This window comes from Trachemys scripta, chromosome 4, assembly GCF_013100865.1.
Source record: "Trachemys scripta elegans isolate TJP31775 chromosome 4, CAS_Tse_1.0, whole genome shotgun sequence".
NCBI classification, from domain to species: domain Eukaryota; kingdom Metazoa; phylum Chordata; order Testudines; family Emydidae; genus Trachemys; species Trachemys scripta.
The window spans coordinates 138,340,086-138,358,404 of NC_048301.1; the positions used below are offsets into that span (position 1 = coordinate 138,340,086).

Genomic DNA, 18,319 nt, shown 5'->3' on the forward strand with positions numbered 1-18,319 from the left:
GGGGGGGGCCGTGAGGCTGAGGCGGGGGGGGGGGGGTGAAGCCGGGGCGGGGGGAGATGGGAGGGGCCGTGAGGCCGGGTCGGGGGAGATGGGGGCATGTGGCTGGGACAGAGAGAGATGCTCGGGGCTTGCAGCTGGGGCGGGGGTGATGGAGTTCCTGCCCTGTGCCACGCTGCAGATGGAGGAATCGCCCCATGGGAGCAGAGCCGGCCCATCCAGCCTGGGCTCCCAGATCCTGCAGCCAGCGGGACCGGAGCAGCTCCTGTGGCTTTGCCAGGCTTGCCTCACCTGCAGCGCCTGCCTCTCTGCAGCATTGGTCAGTCCTGGCCTGGCAGAAGCCTGCGACTACCAGCTGCCACGTGGGGCCAATGCCACCCGGCGAAGGGCTGGAGAAGCCACGCCAGGCTCTGCTGTGTCTATAGGGGAAGCTTTGAGGACCCTCTAGCCTAGGGTTGCCATATTTAAACAGTGAAAAAAGAGGACACCCCACGGGGTCCCAGCCCCGCCCCAACTCCGCCCCTTCCCCCACCCCTGGCTCCGCCCCTTCCCCGCCCCAACTCCGCCCCTTCCCCACCCCCATTCCAACCCCTTCCCCAAAGTTCCCGTCCCAACTCCACCCCCTCCCCTGAGCACCCCGCATTCCCCCTCCTCCCTTCCATACCCCTGGCTCCAGCTGCTGCTGCACTGGGGAAGTTGCTTCGGCCCCCGCCGCGGTGGAGAGCGGCTGGAGCCAGGAAAGTTGAAGCCCGGGGAGGAGGCGGCTACACGCTCCGATGCCGCCGCCGCCTCCGTGCCCCGGCAGATCGGGGGAGTTGTTAGTTTTGGCTTTGCTGCAGCCACTCGCACTCGGGGTCCCCTTTCCATGCCTCCCTATTTTCCCGGACACGTTCGGCTTTTTGGAAATTCCACCTGGACGGGGATTTGAGGACCAAAAAGCCGGACATGTCCGGGAAAATCCGGACGTATGGTAACCCTACTCTAGCCCCTGGAGCACCCCACTCCCACTCAGTGGTATCTGTGGAGGACCCCTGCCCTGCACAGCACCCTCCCGCCAGCCTTGCAGTGCAGTGCTGGGCCCCCACCCCGGGGTGGGGGGCTGCTGGGTTCTCCGCTTACCTTTCTGGGGCTGGGCAGTGGGGTTGGGTAGCGGAACCAGCACGTTCTTGTCCAGGGCCTCCCCGTTCTCCCTGGGTGCCTCCTCCGGGGGTCCCAGCCACACCTGCCCTGCGGCCGGCTCCACCCACAGCGTCTCGGGGCCAGCGTGCCCATCGCTCTCGCTGGCCGTGGTCACAAACTCCCCTGGCCAGTAGGGCTTGCCGTGGGCCGGCGGGTTATCCACTGGGGAAGAGCACAGTGAGCCGCGGACCCTGGAGCCAGCTCCCCACCACCCCGGGGCCGCTCCTGCTCACACCGGGCAGGCGAGGGGAGGTCAGGCACCCAGCGTGGGGCAGGCAAGGGGAGGGCAGCACCCAGCGTGGGGCAGGTGAGGGGAGGGCAGGCGAGGGGAGGGCAGCACCCGGCGAGGGCAGGGCAGCACCCGGCATGGGGCAGGTGAGGGGAGGGCAGCACTGGGGGTGGGGCAGGCACCCAGGGTTACAGGACAGCCAGGGCAGGGGTGGAAAGGTGCCAGCCAAGAGAGCAGGGCGCTGCCCAGCCCCACGGCTTAGCCGCCTCCCCTCTCAGAACGGGGCTCCCGGGCACTGACCCGCTGTGGGGGCTGCTCCCTCCCCTGCGGGCAGCCCCCAGGTCCCGCCGTTACCTTTGGGGGTGCTGTGTGGCGGCAGCTTCTCGCTGCAGGGGCCCAGCAGGTTCTCCCAGCAGGGCTCCCCCGGAAAAGCCTCGTCCTCGCTGTCCGAGGAGTGGGTGGAGGCATAGGAGCCGCTCTGGTCGTCCTCCAAGGACAAGTCGCTGTCCGAGTCTGTGTCATGCTCTGGGGCAGGGTCACACAGAGAGCTCAGCAAGGTGCCCGTGCCCGCGCCCCCACCCCCAGCCGGGCCAGCTCCCCACTCCAGGCCACCGGCCTGCAGGGCCACTCCCAGCCTAGGGCATAGCCGGGAGGTGGATCCTGGTGCCAGGCTCCAGACACCTCCATTCTGCCCCCGAGCCAATGGCCCCCCCTCCCTCCCCCGAGTGTGGCAGCCACCAGAGGATGCTGTCGCTAGCCGCCCGCCCTGCGTCACCCAGCTGAGGGCAGCACCGCTCCACCCCTCCTCACCGTTCGGCTGGTCCGTGGCCTCCAGGAAGTGGGCACTGGGGTCCGTCTGCCCACTGGGCACCTGGCAGCTCTTCAGCCCGGACTCCTCCCTGCAAAACACGGCCAGGACGCTAGAGCCACACAGGGCCCGGCCACGCTGGGCTCCCGAGCCCCCCCCCCACGGCCCAACGCTGCCCTGGGGGACCCTGGCAGGGCGGGTGGTACCTGAGCACAAAGGGGATGTAGCTGTGCTGGCTCTTGCCGGAGTGTACGGTGCTGTACAAGGAGCCCGTGGAGGCACCGAAGGGCGTGTGGTACAGCCGGCCAGCCACATACGTGTTGTTGCAGTTGTAGGCCTGGGGGCAGGGGGCAGAGAACAGGGGGGCAGACAGTGAGTCACTGCTTCCTCTGACACTTCCCACTCAGCGTCCTGCCCCTCCCCTGCCAGCCCAGCCCTGGTGTCCCTCCACCTCTGCCGGTGCCCCTCACTCCCGACCCGCAGCCCCTGCCAGCCCAGCCCTGGGGTCCCCCCACCTCTGCCGGTGCCCCTCATTCCCAACCCACAGCCCCTGCCAGCCCAGCCCTGGGGTCCCCCTAGCCCCCCACCTCTGCCGGTGCCCCTCACTCCCAACCCGCAGCCCCTGCCAGCCCAGCCCTGGGGGTTCCCCCACCTCTGCCGGTGCCCCTCATTCCCAACCCACAGCCCCTGCCATCCCAGCCCTAGCCCCCCAGCTCTGCCGGTGCCCCTCACTCCCGACCCGCAGCCCCTGCCAGCCCAGTCCTGGTAGAGATGACGCCGCCCAGGGCAGAGAGCCAGGCCGAAGCATTAGTTACTCCGGCTATGCGGGGCCGGCACTCACTGCGGTCAGCGTGGATTTTGTGGTGAGCGCGGGGTCTGTGCTGTGCTTCTTGCTGCAGCTGAACTTCAGAGCCTTCCTCACGTCCTTGCTGAAGACGATGCAGGCGAGGAAGATGAAGGGGCCCTGAGGGAGGGAGCGAGGGGCAGGTCAGAGCCTGCTGGGACTGAGCTGGGCCGGGGGCCCGAATGGAGCCGGGAGGGTCCATGAGCCAGGCCCCCTGCCCCAACGTGCTGCCACGCTTCCTTCCGGGGGTGATGGCTCTGGGGGCAGGGACCTGCACAGGGCTCCTCCAGAGGGGATCTCTGCGCCGGGCCCAGATCCCCCCCAGCCATCACAGCGCAACCCCGCCCTCCGCACCATGGTGTGAGGCCAGCTCTGGGCCAACAGGGCCACGCAGGGCTGCAGGGGCCTCCGGGTCACCTCTACTCAGGCTCAGCTTCTGGGCCAAACTGGGGAGACCCCCGCCCCCGCTGGGAAAAGGCCCCACCCATCCTGGGGGAAGGCCCCGCCCCCTGCCTCACCATACCTGGAGGCAGTTGAAGCCGGCAAAGAGGTAGTGGAAGAGGATGGCGTCGCTGTTGACGGAGAGCAGAGCCAGGAGCCATGTCGCGCTAACCAGCAGCAGCACCAGGAATGCCGCCCGCAGCCCCGACCTGCGCCGGGCAGAGGGGTCAGGCCAGGCCAGAGATGCCGACCCCGCCTGCACCGATCCCTCCCCTGCCTGCCCACACCACCCCGCCTGCACCGACCCCTCCCCCGCCCACACCAACCCCTCCCTCCCCCGCCCCCACACCAACCCCACCTGTGCCGACCCCTCCCCTGCCCACCCCACCAATCCCGCCTGTGCCAACCCCTCCCCTGCCCGCTCACACCAACCCCGCCCACACTGACCCCTCCCCTGCCCACCCCCACACCAACCCCGCCCGCACTGACCTCTCCCCCACACCCGAACCGCTACCTACAGACCCCGCTGCACAATACAGCCCCCCTACACACACAACGCCTCACACCCACCCCTGCAGCACACACTGAAGGGGTAGAGGCTGTTCCCCCAGCAGAGCTGCCCCACCCCCAAGAAACACCCCCCAGGTTCCCTCCCCCTGGGAGCAGGCCTCAGTCAGCACTTTCTGTGCTGCCCCGCCAGCCAGAGCTGACCAGCTCTGCTGCAGTGTGCCAGGCACCGGGAGGGGGGGAGGGGGAAGACTCACACTGGGCCCCTCTTCTCAAAACCCCGCTCCTGGGCCAGGCAGGTGGCTTTGGTGGCCAGGACATGGAGGAAGACGCTCATCTATGGGAGGGAGAGGGTGGGTCAGCAGTGCGAGGCAGGGCCCAGGGCCCCCCCTGCCCATACCCATGGCCCCCTGCCCCTTCTCACAGTCTGCCCATGTGGCCATAGCGCAGAGCCCAAGGCAGAAGGGGGGATGCGGCTGTCCCGGCAGGAGCCATGGGAAGCAGCCCCCAGGTCAGAGCCCTGGTCCAGCTGGGCTGGGAAACTTTCAAGGAATTCATGATAGGGGGAGTTCCCTTCCTGGCTCCGCATGACAGGAGGAATTTGGAGGCCAGTGGGAGGGAGAGCAGCAGGTCTGTATGGCCCAGGTCCTTCCCTTGACCCTCATGGCTCTCCCCAGCAGGGGACCTCAGCGGGGAAACTGAGGCACTGAGAGGCAAAGGGGCCTGTCCCAGGTCAAACAGAAAGTCAGTGGCAGGCTTGGGAAGAGAACCCAGGAATCCTGGCTCCCAACTGCCCTGCTCTAACCAGTAGACTCCCCCCCCCAGCAGGGATAGAATCCAGGAGTCCTGACTCCTAGTCTCCCCCTCCCCAACCTAGAATGAGTGTGTGGGGGGTGGGAAGTGCAGACCACATGGGTGAGTGCCAGGACCCCATCGATGGTGTGTGTGTGGGGGGCAGTGTGTGCAGTGTGGGTGCAAGTAACGAAGCTGGGGCTGCTCTCTGCAGGATTGACCAGCCGTGCCCGCGGGGGTGGTGGGGGCACCCTATGTGCGGCCCTATGACGTTATTGATATAATCTGGGACCATATAGATCATTGTTGCAACCAAGGTCCTGTAGTGGCACCCAAATCTTGTACAAAAGGGGGTCAAATGGGGTGTCTAAGACAAGGTTATGGTTTACTGGTTATGATTATGCTGTCTATATGTGTGTATCAATTCTGTAGTTGAAGTTATGAATATTGGCTCTATACTGTCTGTATTTCAAATTTATGCTATGCTTCTGGGTGACATCCCAGACAAACTGGTGTTAGCTCTGCCTAGCCTGCTTGATGGCCCATTAAGGACCATCAGCTATACAACGGACCCATTGAGAGAAGGCAAATATGCCTTCAGACTCAGCAAAGTATGCAGGAACTTGCCCATGTGACTCCAGACTCCATTTTGCTGTAATTTTCCACAGTAAGAACAAAGAGGTGTTCTTACACCTGGAAAAGACTATATAAGGCTGATGCCTTATCTCCATCTGGTCTTCAATCCTGCTTCATACCTCTGGAGGAACTTTGCTACAAGCTGAAGCTTTGAACAAAGGACTGAGGACCCATCCCAGCTGGGGATGTATTCCAAAGACTTGATTTGAACCTGCAGTTTATTCCATCTCTGCTGCAAGCCTGACCCAAGAACTTTGCCATTACTGTATGTAATTGATTCCATTTAACCAATTCTAACACTCATCTCTATCTTTTTCCTTTTATGAATAAACCTTTAGATTTTAGATTCTAAAGGATTGGCAACAGCGTGATTTGTGGGTAAGATCTGATTTGTATATTGACCTGGGTCTGGGGCTTGGTCCTTTGGGATCAGGAGAACCTTTTTCTTTGACTGGGGTATTGGTTTTCATAACCATTTGTCCCCATAACGAGTGGCACTGGTGGTAATACTGGAAAACTGGAGTGTCTAAGGAAATTGCTTGTGAGACTTGTGGTTAGCCAGTGGGGTGAGACCGAAGTCCTCCTAGTCTGGCTGATTTGCCTTAGAGGTGGAAAAAACCCCAGCCTTGGGCTGTAACTGCCCTATTTGAGCAATTTGTCCTGAGTTGGCACTCTCAGTTGGGTTCCGCCAGAACCGCATTGTCACAGGCCCCTGCAACTGTGACGTCAGCAAAGGCTTCGACCCCGACTGCAACAAAACCAGCAGGGAGTGTCACTGCAGGATGAGTGAGGGCGATACCACTGCAGGAGGACTGGGGGGGTGCCTGGGTCAGCTGGGGGGGGATACCACTGCAGGGGGACTGGGGGGGGTGCCCGGGCCAGACCATGCTGCTGTTGGCCTTGCTGCCCTTTGATCCTCCGTGTCTCCCCAGCCCCATGCACTAGCCTCCGAGACCCCCACTGCCCCCATACGCACCGAGACAGCAAAGGCAATGGGCCCAGCGAAGCTCCAGACCAGTGTGTCGTAGATGGAGAGCCAACAGAAATCGGGGTTCCCGTAGCCTTCGGGGTCCAGCCCCACAGCCAGCCCTGCGAAGAGAGGAGCCACATGGCTAATCACATCACATCCTGGCAGGGTACGGAGGAGCCAGCAATCCATGAGCCCTCAGACCGGGAAGGATGCGGTCAGTCTTTACTGAGTGCTTGGGAGCGGCTGCCGGCGTCAATCTCACCCAGAACATCCCTATCCCTTATCGCAAGGTGACATCTGAGGGGTCGGATTGTGAGCCTGTGTGCCGGTGGGACCCAACAGCCCAGAGAGACGTTAGCTAGTGCGAAGGGATAGTCTCCAAAGAAGGGGTGACACCCTGCCCCATGGGCAGGGCCGGCTCTAGACACCAGCAAAACAAGCTGGTGCTTGGGGCGGCACATTTTTAGGGGCGGCATGGCCGGCGCCAGAATGCCACCCCTAAAAATGTGCCCCAGCCGCCCTAGCTCACCTCCGCTGCTGCTGCCACGGCGCGCAAAACAGCTGATTTGTGCGCCGCTACTCGCCCTCCCTCCCAGGCTCTCAAACCTGGGAGGGAGGGGGAGATCCCGAGCGGCCGTTTCACGCGCCGCTGCTCCCCTTCCCTCCCAGGCTTGGGCGCCTGGGAGGGAGGGGGAGAAGCGGCGCCCGCGCCGCGGCCACTCGGAGTCTCCCCCTCCCTCCCAGGAGGAGGCAGGGCTGGGGATTTGGGGAAGGGGCGGAGTTGTGGCGGGGCCGGGGGGGGGGTAATTAAATGGGGGGGGGGCAAAATTGTTTTTGCTTTGGGCGGCAAAAATCCTAGAGCCAGCCCTACCCACGGGAGAGGTCCATGGATACCAGACCTGCCACTGGAACGTCCCTACGTACTGTCAGCGAGAGGACAAAAGACATTTGTTCTCCCTCGTCCCCGTGAAGTGGAGTCAGGCAAGTGGATTCCTCCCAACTGCTGAGTTTGCAGCTCAGAGCACATGGCAGGAGGGGGATCAAACCCCCAAACAAAAGAAACAAGCCTTGTCCTTGAGGTGAGATCTAAGGTGCAACTGAGCTGGGGGAAGTAGCGTGATCAGACATCCCGATTTTATCGGGAGTCTCCCGATAAACAAGCAATTTTTTGCCCTCCGCTCCGGCACACAGGCGGAGCCCAGAGGGGCTCGCGCCCCGACTCTGCTCCCTCCTTCCCCCATTGGATTCCTTCCCAAATCCCCACCCTGGACCCACCCCCAGCCCCGCGCCCTCGCTGCCCCATTGGATCCCTGCCCAAATCCCTGCCCTGGCTCCGCCTCTTCCCCAAGCACGCCGCATTCCTCCTCCCTCCCAGGCTTGCGCTGATCAGCTGTATGACGGCGCAAGCGCTGGAGGGAGGGGGTGACACCAGCGTGCGTGGCACGGCCATGAAGAAAGTAGGGCCAGGGCGGGGATTTGGGGAGGACAAAATTGCTTGTTTGTCCTGCGTCTCGAGCTGCGTGAAGATGGGAGAGGCTGCGGGGCACCTGGCCAGGCTGCCAATGCCATGCCCAGACCCCGCGCCTGAGGGGCAGAGCTGCTGCCCACTGGCCCGCTCCCCTGGGGCGGCTGGCGGCCCCCGTTCCTCGAGGCCTCCCGTATCCCCCGGCCCCTTTGCCCAGCTGTTGCGCGTGCCATGCCCTGCCCCGAACCTCCCGGGGCTGCAGCGCAGGGACGGGCCGTGGGCGGGTCGGCGCTACAGGCTGTTCTTGTACGTGGGGACAGACTTGCCCCACGCACAGGGCAACTCAGTGGGGTCACAGCGGCCGCAGGCTGAGCACGCCCCAGCAGCTCACTTCTTAATCCCGGGGTGCTCTGTGCTACAGGGCAGAACTGCCGCCTGCCTGAAATGCTGCTGAATGGGCAGGATTGCACCAGCTAGGCACCTTCCCCTACGGGGGGAAGTGGAGACGAGGCGAGCTGGTGCGGGGGGGGGGGGGTTGGGGGAGGGTCCGGCAGCTTTTGTTTTTTTTTTTCTGCCGCCCCCCCGCGTTACGATATTTCACCTTTGTCATCTGGTCACCCTAGGGAGAAGTGACTGGTCCTTTGGGACTGGGAGTGCCCTGAACCTTGCTGTGATCTGTGGTGAGTGACTAGCTACCACAAAGGTCGGAATGCCCCAGGGGACTGTCTGTGACTCCAGAGGCATCCACACTAGATAACTGGTTGCTGAGGGCTCAGTACAGAACTCCCAGCCAGCATGGGGGGGCGGGGGCACCCTGCTCCTCCCAGCCTGCAGAGAGCATTCCCCTCCCTGCCTTGCCCAGCTGCTGACAGCGGAGACGTGGGAGCAGATATAGCCCCAGCAGGGAGGCAGGGCAGCGCCGGGCTCACCTGTGATGAAGGCTGGCACGCCCCAGCCCACCATATAGTAGAAGCGCATGGGGCTGTGGTTGATGTCCCGCACCTCAGTCAGCATGCGGTAGAGATGCAGTGCCTCCAGCAGGAGCCATGCGAAGGTGCACATGTAGAAGAAGTGCAGCAGGATGGCGATCACAGTGCAGGCAAACTGCGGGGAGAGCAGGGCGTTAGGGAGTGGGGGGAGCCAGCACAGCCAGGAAAAGGCCCCAGGACACCCCAGTTAGCGTGTGCCCCACAGGCTCTGGGGTGCCCTGCTGCCCCCAGCTGGGAGACTGCACACTGCAGGGTCTCCATGCCTGGGCTCAGGCAGCCCTGCCGGGGCTCCATGCGGAGGCACAGGGCCCAGCCGCTGCCTGCACAAGGGTCATGAGACCGCTCAGCACCCACCCCTGTGCCAGTCGCGCTGCAGGAGGGACCAAGGCAGGTCCAGCCCTCCCCCCACCCCTGCCCCTGCCCGCAGGCTCACGGGGACGTCGGCCTGGTTGATGCCCAGCAGGAAGACGAGCTCGGCGAGGAAGAGGGCGGCGGCGGTGTTCTTGCGGATGCTGTGCTGGTTGGCGTGCAGGGCGCGCAGGCCAGCCAGCACCAGGAAGGTGAGCAGGAGGCTGCCCAGTGTCACGGCCACAGAGGCGTAGGTGATGGTCTGCAGCGGCAGGATCTCCCCGTTCTGGGGGGCAAAGGGGGGCTCGTTGGGCAGCAGCCAGGCACCATGGGCCCCGCCCCGCAACCAGCTCGGGGCTCAGAGATCACCATAGCCCCATCCTCTCTCACATGGGGCCTGCCCATGGCTCCACCTCCTTGGGGATGGGACTCCTCCCCCTCTTACCCCTTACACTGTGGGCCCACCCATAGCCCCACTCCCTGGGGGATGGGGCCCCACCCCACCTCTAACACTGTGATCCCGCCCATGGCTCCACCCCCTGGCTTGGGGCCCTGCCCCCTGCCTGCTCACCTCTCTCCTGGAGATGTCCATCAGCACAGCGAAACTGGTCATGTGGCTGCACTGGCAGCTGACATGGCTCTCGTTCCTGAAGACCAGCTCGCAGCCCCTGGCTGACCAGCCGCCCGCCCCGCCGGGCCTGGGGAGCAGGAAAGCCAGAGTTGGGGGGGGCTCTGGGCTCGCAGGCCCTGTCACCTCACCAGGGTCCCCCAGAGCCCTCCCTCGCAGGGGGCGGGCTGGGCCCGGCCGGGGGGTACTCACAGCATGGAGTGATTCCAGAAGACGCAGATGGGCTTGGAGCGCTCCTCCGTCTCCAGCAGCCGGAACTGCACGGTGACGGGCTTCTCCAGCACCCGCAGTCCCCGCTGCTCCTCGGCGTGCACGCTGATGCTCACCACCGGCGTGTTGATGACGGGCCGTTTGGGGACCCTGCAGGAACAGCCAGGGCCATGGGACCCAGTGCCACGTGTCCGCCTCGCCTCGGCCCTAACGACCGGGACCTGTGTGCTCCGCCCACCCCAGCTACCTGCCCCCCGTCTGCCTCCCTGTGCCTCTGCCCCCCTACAGCTACCTGCCCACCTCCTGCGCCCCCTGTGCCTCTACTCCCCACAGCTACCTGCCCACCGCCTGCGCCCTCTGTGTCTCTGCTCCCCCCAGCTATCTGCCCCCACTTACGCGCCCCTTGGCCCTTCCTCCCCCCAGCTACCTGCCCCCCGCCTGCAGTCCCTGTGCCTCTACTCCCCACAGCTACCTGCCCCTGTGACGTTATTGACATAAACTGGGACCATATAGATCATTGTTGCAACCAAGGTCCTGTAGTGGCACCCAAATCTTGTATAAAGGGGGTCAAATGGGGTGTCTAAGACAAGGTTATGGTTTACTGGTTATGATTATGCTGTCTGTATGTGTGTATCAGTGATGTAGTTGAAGTTATGAATATTGGCTCTATACTGTCTGTATTTCAAACTTATTCTATGCTTCTGGGTGACATCCCAGACAAGCTGAGATTAGCTCTGCCTAGCCTGCTTGATGGCCCATTAAGGACCCTCAGCTATACAATGGACCCATTGAGAGAAGGCAAATATGCCTTCAGACTCAGCAAAGTATGCAGGGACTGGCCCATGTGACTCCAGACTCCATTTTGCTGTAATTTTCCACAGTAAGAACAAAGAGGTGTTCTTGCACCTGGAAAAGACTATATAAGGCTGATGCCTCATCTCCATTTTGTCTTCAATCCTGCTTCTTACCTCTGTAGGGACTTTGCTACAAACTGAAGCTCTGAACAAAGGACTGAGGACCCATCCCAGCTGGGGATGTACTCCAGAGACTTGATTTGAACCTGCAGTTTATTCCATCACTGCTACAAGCCTGAACCAAGAACTTTGCCATTACTGTATGTAATTGATTCCATTTAACCAATTCTAACACTCATCTCTATCTTTTTCCTTTTATGAATAAACCTTTAGATTTTAGATTCTAAAGGATTGGCAACAGCATGATTTGTGGGTAAGATCTGATTTGTATATTGACCTGGGTCTGGGGCTTGGTCCTTTGGGATCAGGAGAACCTTTTTATTTTACTGGGATATTGGTTTCATAACCATCTGTCCCCATAACGAGTGGCACTGGTGGTAATACTGGGAAACTGGAGTGTCTAAGGAGATTGCTTGTGAGACTTGCGGTTAGCCAATGGGGTGAGACCGAAGTCTTCCTAGTCTGGCTGGTTTGGTTTGCCTTAGAGGTGGAAAAACCCCAGCCTTGGGCTGTAACTGCCCTGTTTGAGCAATTTGTCCTGGTTTGGCACTCTCAGTTGGGTTCCGCCAGAACCGCATTGTCACAGCCCCCCGCCTGCGCCCCCTGTGCCTCTGCCCCCTACAGCTACCTGCCCCTCCTGTGCTCCTGTGCCACAACTACCTGCCAGAGGAGATGGGGGGAGGGTCCCAGCCCAGTTCCCAGCAGGGCCGTGGAGACCGAGCTCCCCTGGGGACCCTGCAGGGCAGGGCCATGGCATGTTGGCTGAGGGTAAACAGGGGCCTTCACTGCCTCTCCCTGCCTGACCCTGCACCATATTCTCCCCAGTGCCCCCTCCCCCTGGGCTCCTCCCCCCAAAGCCCCCCCCCCATCCCCCCCCCGGCTCCTCTCCCCAGCACCAGCCCCCCCCCCCGGGCTGTGGGTACCGCAGGCTCCGCTTGTCCGTGTCGTACTGCTCCGGCAGCAGCCCTGCCAGCGTGCGGTAGATAATCACACTCGCCACGGCCTGGCCCTCACTCAGGTTCGGATGCCTCTTGTGCCTGGTCACCAGTGACGGCTCCTCCTCCTCCTCTGCAGAACTGGGGGGCTGCTTGGCACTGCCCATGGGTGGGTCTGGAGGGAAAATCAGGGTAGGTGCGAGCTGGGCCGGACCTTGCTCCTGCGAGGGCAGCATAGACCCAGGCGAGGACCAGTCCCACCGCACTCCCTGCACTACAGGCCAGTGCCCGCAGAGAACGTCAGGCTGTGCCATGTTCCCCCAGGGCTGCAGCGGGTCTAGGATTACAGCCCAGCCCTGGGCTCCCCCCAGCTCTGCCAGTGCCCCTCACTCCCGACCTGTTGCCCCCTCAATCCCAGCCCTGGGCTCCCCCCAGCTCTGCCAGTGCCCCTCACTCCCCACCTGCTGCCCCCTCAATCCCAGCCCTGGGCTCCCCCCAGCTCTGCCGATGCCCCTCACTCCCGAACTGCTGCCCCCTCAATTCCAGCCCAGGGCTCCCCCTCCAGCCTTCCCTCAATCCTGGTCTCCCCATACGTGCTGCCCAGCCCCACCCCCTGCTGGCGCCCCCCGGTGGGGCACTGCCGCTGACTCACCTTTGCCCTCGGGCGCCCGGAAGACGGTTTTGGGGAGGATGACGGTGGTTTCCAGGTCCGCGGGCTTCTTGCCCTGCAGCGCTTCGTAGTGGGGCAGCTTGGCGCCAGCGAAGTTCCCCTTGTCCAGCTGCACTACAGAGATGACTGGCGGAGAGACCCCCCATGAGGGGCTGGGTCTGCCGATGGCACAGCCTTCCCCCGTCGAGCTCACCCCACCCTCCTGCACATGCTGGCTCCCAGCTCGGCCCCATCCACACCCTGCAGGGCTCGGCTGCCTGGACCCAGACCCCAGCCACCGCCCGCTGCCGCCCCCCTGCACCACACACAGGCCTCCCAGGCTGGGCAGCCAAGCCAACATATGGCCATGATTCTGGGAGCCCTGGAGACTCCCGGGCCCAGCCATGGGGGCACCGAGTGCCCACCTTCCCCGGACTGGGGCTGCTCAGGAGCGGGCCCTGTGGGAGATAAGGCTGGGCTCCCTCACACGCTAGGGCTCCCCTTCCAGCTCCCAGGCACAGCAGCCAGCACCCCCTGTGGAGCCAGCACCAGCTGAGCCATGATGCACGGGCTGGGGGAGATGTCCAGAGAACCTCTCGCCCCGCCGAAGCCCATGAGCTGCCTGCTGGGGGGCCTGGCTCTGGGGCTGGACAGGCCCCCCAGGGCCTCTGTAGCGAGCCCCCAGGCCCAGACAACTGCTGCCCTCACTGCACATGGGCACAGCCGGGCCCACTCAGAAACAGCCCACCTTCATGACAGCCACTCCCCCATGCAGCAGCCATGCCCCCCACGCAGCGGCCACACCCTCACCGATGTTGGGCGTCACGAGGGTGAAGGGACTCAGGTAGGTCTGGCGCAGGTTCTGGCCCAGGGTGCTGGCGTAATCCTCGTAGCGCTTCAGCAGCCAGGCCGTGCCGCCCTCCGTCTGCTGGATCAGCTCCCAGTGGCGCTTGTTGCTGGGGTCCAGCAGGGCACTGCCCACCCGCAGCAGGTTCTGTCAGGGTGGCATCATGAGCACAGGGCCCTGCTGGGCCGACACACGGGGCACCCCCGGGTCGGGGTCCAGAGCACAGGCCTGGCTAGGCACTGCGGCAAGCAGGCTCGTCACCATGGTGACTGAGCGCCTGGGTCCCACCCCTCCGGGGCTGAGCCAAGGTCGCGGTTCGGGTCTCAGTGGAGCCATCTGGGGATCCAGTTCCATGGCTCTTATGCTGGCGCCCAGCACCGTGGGGTCAGGGTGTCTGGGGCCCTGCCCAACCTGGGGGACCCGCCTGCCTCTGGGGGACCCACCTGCCCCTGGGGGACCAACCCAACCCCATGGAATCCGCCCAACCTGGGATCTTCCTGCCCCTGGGGGACCCGCCCAACCTCGTGGTACCCACCCATCCCGTGGGACCCACCCAATCCTGTGGGTTCTGCCTGCTTCATCTCCCCAGACGGGCATTTTGCTTGTGGGTGTGAGGGGGAATCACCTGCCCCAGGCCACAAGAGCCCCAGGAGTCCCCTGGGCAGCCTGCACCAAGTGACACTGGGGCCCCACATCCTTCCTGTCAACCCCCTGCCCATGCACCTGCCACCAGCCATGCCCAGCCTGTGTCCTGTAAGGCGTCACCGAGCTGCCCAGCCACCCTCCACCCATACCCAGGGGCAGCCCGGACAGGCATGGCAGTGCTCAGAGTCTTTCCCAGGTTCCCGTGCCAGCTGCTTTACACGGGGTCAGTCTCCAGCTTGCCCCATGGGGCACACGTGTGGCCCCAGCAGGGGAGCATCCTCTGATCACAACAAGCCCCCCGTGCCCATGAGCCAAGGTCCCGCCCTCTCTAGGCAATGCCACCTGAAGCCCCCACCCCTGTGCCTGCCTGGCAGGGCTTCCCTGCGCCACCCCAGCTGCTCTCCCGACCCGCTGGCACCTCGGTGAAGTGGACGTCCTGTGTGGCGGCCAAACCAAAGCCCTGCTGGTGGCTCTCATGCTTCAGGAGGCGGGCGCAGAGCTGGTACGCCACCCGCACGTCACTGCCGAAGTAGCTGGTTGTGTGCTGGGTGGCATTGTGCAGCTGCAGGGCTGCCTGCTGCACCAGCCCCGGGTCCAGGAGCGACTCGTTCCGCAGCAGCCGCTCCACCTGCACCAGGCAAGGCAGTCATCAGTGCTGGGCACTGGGGCACTGGAAGGGGCACAAGGGGCCTCAGACCAAACATGGCCTGGGGGACTCAGGGTCGGGCACATGGGAGGCAGGGGGGCCTCAGACTGAATACGGCCTGGGGGCTCAGGTCCGGGCACTGGGGAGGTGGAGGGGCCCAGGCTGAACGCAGCCTGGGGGCCTCAGCACTAGGCACCTGGGGGGACATGAGGGCATGAGGGGCCTCAGACTGAACGTGCCCTGGGGGGCTCAGGGCCAGGTGCTGGGAAGGCAGGGGAGTCCCAGACCGAATGCAGCCTGGGCTGGGGAGAGGCCTCATGGCTGAGGTCCAGCTGCCTTTGGAGCCCAGCTCTCATGATGCCCTCCCCAAGGATGGGACTGGTCAGTTTGTGGGAAAACCCCCTCTGATTGGCTGCCTTCCCCACTGCCCCGTCTCCTGGGGAAGGGCAGCCAATCAGAGCTGCTGCAGGAAGCTGGCAGAGCCCCCCCACCCCGATACCTTTGCATGGGGGGAGCTAAACAGCCCAGCAGGTCCGGACCTTCCCCACAGTGAGTGACAGGGCAGCTCCTCAGCCCCCAGCACCCCCAGCTTGGGAGAGGAGGTGAAGCCTGAGGGGGGCTAGGGACAGAATAGGGGGGCCAGGATGAAGTGTGGGGCAAGGCAAGGGGAGCCTGGCAGCTCCGATGGCCCCTGCGCTGGGGCTGGCCCAGAGCACAACACGACCTCGTCTAAAGCGCCTGGTGCTGGGGGGCCAACTCCTGTGGGGCTGCCCGTACAGGGAGCACCACTCCCAGCATGCACTGCTGAACCGCACCCCAGGCCTCACCTCTCCAGGTGGAGCAGTGCATGCTGGGGCCCCCTGGAGTCACAGCCAGGGCGCTGGGAGCTGCCGAGGGGCCCTGACAGGGCTGGGTCTGGGCTTTCCGGCTCTGAGAGTGCTGGGCAGACACCACTTACCAGGCTCCGGAGCTGGGCGAAGGGCAACGAGGTGCAGTTGAAGAGGTTGGGAGCCAGCCAACCCTTGTGCTCGTCACAGTGCCGCACCGCGGTGCCTGTGGGAAGACAACAGGGGTCACCATGGGGCGCCCCGGCCCTGTTATCCACCCCCTGACACCAGCGAGTCAGCGCCGTCCTGCGCCCCCAGCTCCTGAGCAGGCGGGCACAGGGCATCACGCTGCAGCCGTGGCACGAGGGCGCATCAAGCACCATCTCCCATCGCAGTGGCACATATTTACCGAAGGATCCTCGGGGGCAGGGCGACGCGGCGGGCAGCCCAAAGCGGGTGCGGGGCCACCAGATGTTGGCTTCGATGGCACGGGGGCAGCTGTCGTAATTCACTGCACGGCAAAGAGGCAAATCAGAGCGAGAGCCCCGCGGTATCCGGGCAGGTGCCCCAGCTGGGCAGGTCCAGGGACCAGCTTTACCTCAGTGTGCTCAGGGGAGCCCTGGTTGGGGGGCACATGGGCCACAGGACAGCCCCGGGTTGGGGGGTTGCTATCACAGACCCTGCCTGGACAAGGGCCTGCCGGGGGCTGGGCAGGCAGCGGGATCCATGGGGAGTCTGGGGAACAAGGGAGTCGGGGGGACGGGACATCACCCGGGGCCATGGGCCACATTCTGGCTGGGAGACCTTGGCAACCGGCGGCCCAGAGACCCCCTTCGCCAGTGGGGGGGGGGCAGCAGGGGGCCCACAGTTCAGGGGCTACTGTCCGTTCAGCCCCCTGCTGATACTGACAGCTCCACCCTCCAATCCCAGGGTGGGGCGGAGCTATCCAATATGACCCCACCCCCCCAGCAACTCCTTTATTTCCTGCTGCAGGGTCCCTGCCATGCCCTGGGGACTGCGTCCTCCTATGCCCTGGGCGCCGGGCCTTGCCATGCCCTGGGGACCAGGCCACACCATGCTCCGGCGGCTGAACCCGTTGTGCTCTGGGGGCTGGTCCCTGCCATGCCCTGGGTACTGGGCTCTGCCATGCCCTGGGGGCCAGGCCTCACCTCACCCTGGGGACCGCGTCCTCCTATGCCCTGGGGGGTCGCACCCGCTGTGACCTGGGGGCTGGGCCCTGCCCTGGGGGGCGGTCCCTGCCATGCCCTGGGGGCTGCACCTGCTGTGCCCAGGGGGCTGGGTCCTGCCATGCCCTGGGAGCCGCGTCCCTCTGTGCCCTGGGGATCGCGTCCCACTGTGCCCTGGGGGCCAGTCCCTGCCATGCCCCGGGGACCGCATCCTCCTATGCCCTGGGGGTCGCACCCGCTGTGCCCTGGGGGCTGGGCCCTGCCCTGGGGGCCGGTCCCTGCCATGCCCTGGGGGCTGCACCCGCTGTGCCCAGGGGGCCGGGCCCTGCCATGCCCTGGGGGCTGCACCCGCTGTGCCCTGGGGGCTGGGCCCTGCCATGCCCTGGGGGCCGCGTCCCTCTGTGCCCTGGGGATCGCGTCCCTCTGTGCCCTGGGGACCGTGTCCCACTGTGCCATGGGGACTGGGCCGACCTTCACAGCCGTTGGCGGTGACCTCAGCAAAGGGGTTATCACAGCGGTCGCAGCGTCGCCCGATGACGCCTGGTTTGCACTGGCACTGCCCTGTCTCGGGGTCACAGAGCCGCGCCAGGGAGCCCGTGGGGTAGCAGTCGCATAGCAGGCAGGAGTCGCTGGCCAGCGGCCGGTAGTGATTCTCCTGGGGGGCAGAACACAGGACGTTAGCCCCAGGGGGCAGCTGGCAGCCCTGGGCAGCCAAATCCCATTTATCGACCAGGCAGCCCACAGGTCGCTGCAGGGCTCGATCCACCCATTGCCTCCCGCCCCATGGGGCTCCTCTCGGTGGAGGGGGAGTACAGCCCCCACCCATCCAGCTAAGCCTGCTGGCAGGACCTAGTTAGTGCCAGGGGAGAGGCGGGGGACTGACTCGCTGAGACACGCCAAACTCTGCTCACACATGGACCCCCATACAGCCAGCAGGCACTGCCACCGACCATGTCCCGCTGACAGCCCCTCGGCTGTCTATTGCCCAGGCCATGGGCAGAGCCATTCTATGGGGCAGGTACCACCAGAGCCCAGCAGCCCAACCCCACCAGCACGCGCCCAAGGCTGAAGAGGGCAAAAAATCTCACAATCCACCTGGGCCCTCAAACTGCCTCATGAGAGTGCTTGTCCCAGTGCTGCTCAGTTCCGGGCCCCTGCTGGAGCCCTGCTGGGAACCCAGCGTGGGTGGGGACACAAGGCCCAGGGCCAGAGCCGAGCAGGGGACGGGCAGCACAGCCAGACTGCAGCGGGGGGCTGATGGGAGGGGCAGAAGGAGCTGAAAGCCCTGGAGCTAAGCTCTGGGTCACTGGCACTGCCCAACAGTGCTATCCCCCCAGCTGGGCTGAGCACCCTCCCCCCATCCCCCTGCAGTGGTATCCCCCCCCATACCTCCACTCCCCCTGCAGTGCTATCCCCACACACACCTCTCCAACCTGCAGTCATGTCTCCCCCCAGCTGACCCAGGAACCCCCTCAATCCCCCTGCAGTGGTACCCCCCATACCCCCACTCCCCCTGCAGTGCTATCCCCACACAAACCTCACCAACCTGCAATGGTATCTCCCCCC

The 18,319-nt window shown here is 64.4% G+C and overlaps 1 protein-coding gene across 2 annotated transcripts in view; it reads right to left on the reverse strand.

The window, feature by feature from the left end:
• Positions 1 to 18,319, reverse strand: part of CELSR2 (cadherin EGF LAG seven-pass G-type receptor 2) — a 66,810-nt gene that overhangs the window by 8,001 nt on the left and 40,490 nt on the right. For both annotated transcript variants that reach the window (XM_034767805.1, XM_034767804.1), the window contains exons 15-33: positions 17,225 to 17,408; positions 15,976 to 16,077; positions 15,698 to 15,792; positions 14,512 to 14,721; positions 13,412 to 13,595; positions 12,605 to 12,748; positions 11,941 to 12,127; positions 10,026 to 10,193; positions 9,777 to 9,903; positions 9,291 to 9,491; positions 8,798 to 8,972; positions 6,410 to 6,522; positions 4,263 to 4,342; positions 3,581 to 3,707; positions 3,055 to 3,177; positions 2,420 to 2,550; positions 2,216 to 2,304; positions 1,760 to 1,930; positions 1,117 to 1,338 (exon numbers count right to left, since the gene is read on the reverse strand). In XM_034767805.1, the coding sequence (XP_034623696.1) occupies positions 1,117 to 1,338; positions 1,760 to 1,930; positions 2,216 to 2,304; positions 2,420 to 2,550; positions 3,055 to 3,177; positions 3,581 to 3,707; positions 4,263 to 4,342; positions 6,410 to 6,522; positions 8,798 to 8,972; positions 9,291 to 9,491; positions 9,777 to 9,903; positions 10,026 to 10,193; positions 11,941 to 12,127; positions 12,605 to 12,748; positions 13,412 to 13,595; positions 14,512 to 14,721; positions 15,698 to 15,792; positions 15,976 to 16,077; positions 17,225 to 17,408 (2,833 nt within the window). The remainder of the gene's footprint in view (positions 1 to 1,116; positions 1,339 to 1,759; positions 1,931 to 2,215; positions 2,305 to 2,419; positions 2,551 to 3,054; positions 3,178 to 3,580; positions 3,708 to 4,262; positions 4,343 to 6,409; positions 6,523 to 8,797; positions 8,973 to 9,290; positions 9,492 to 9,776; positions 9,904 to 10,025; positions 10,194 to 11,940; positions 12,128 to 12,604; positions 12,749 to 13,411; positions 13,596 to 14,511; positions 14,722 to 15,697; positions 15,793 to 15,975; positions 16,078 to 17,224; positions 17,409 to 18,319) is intronic.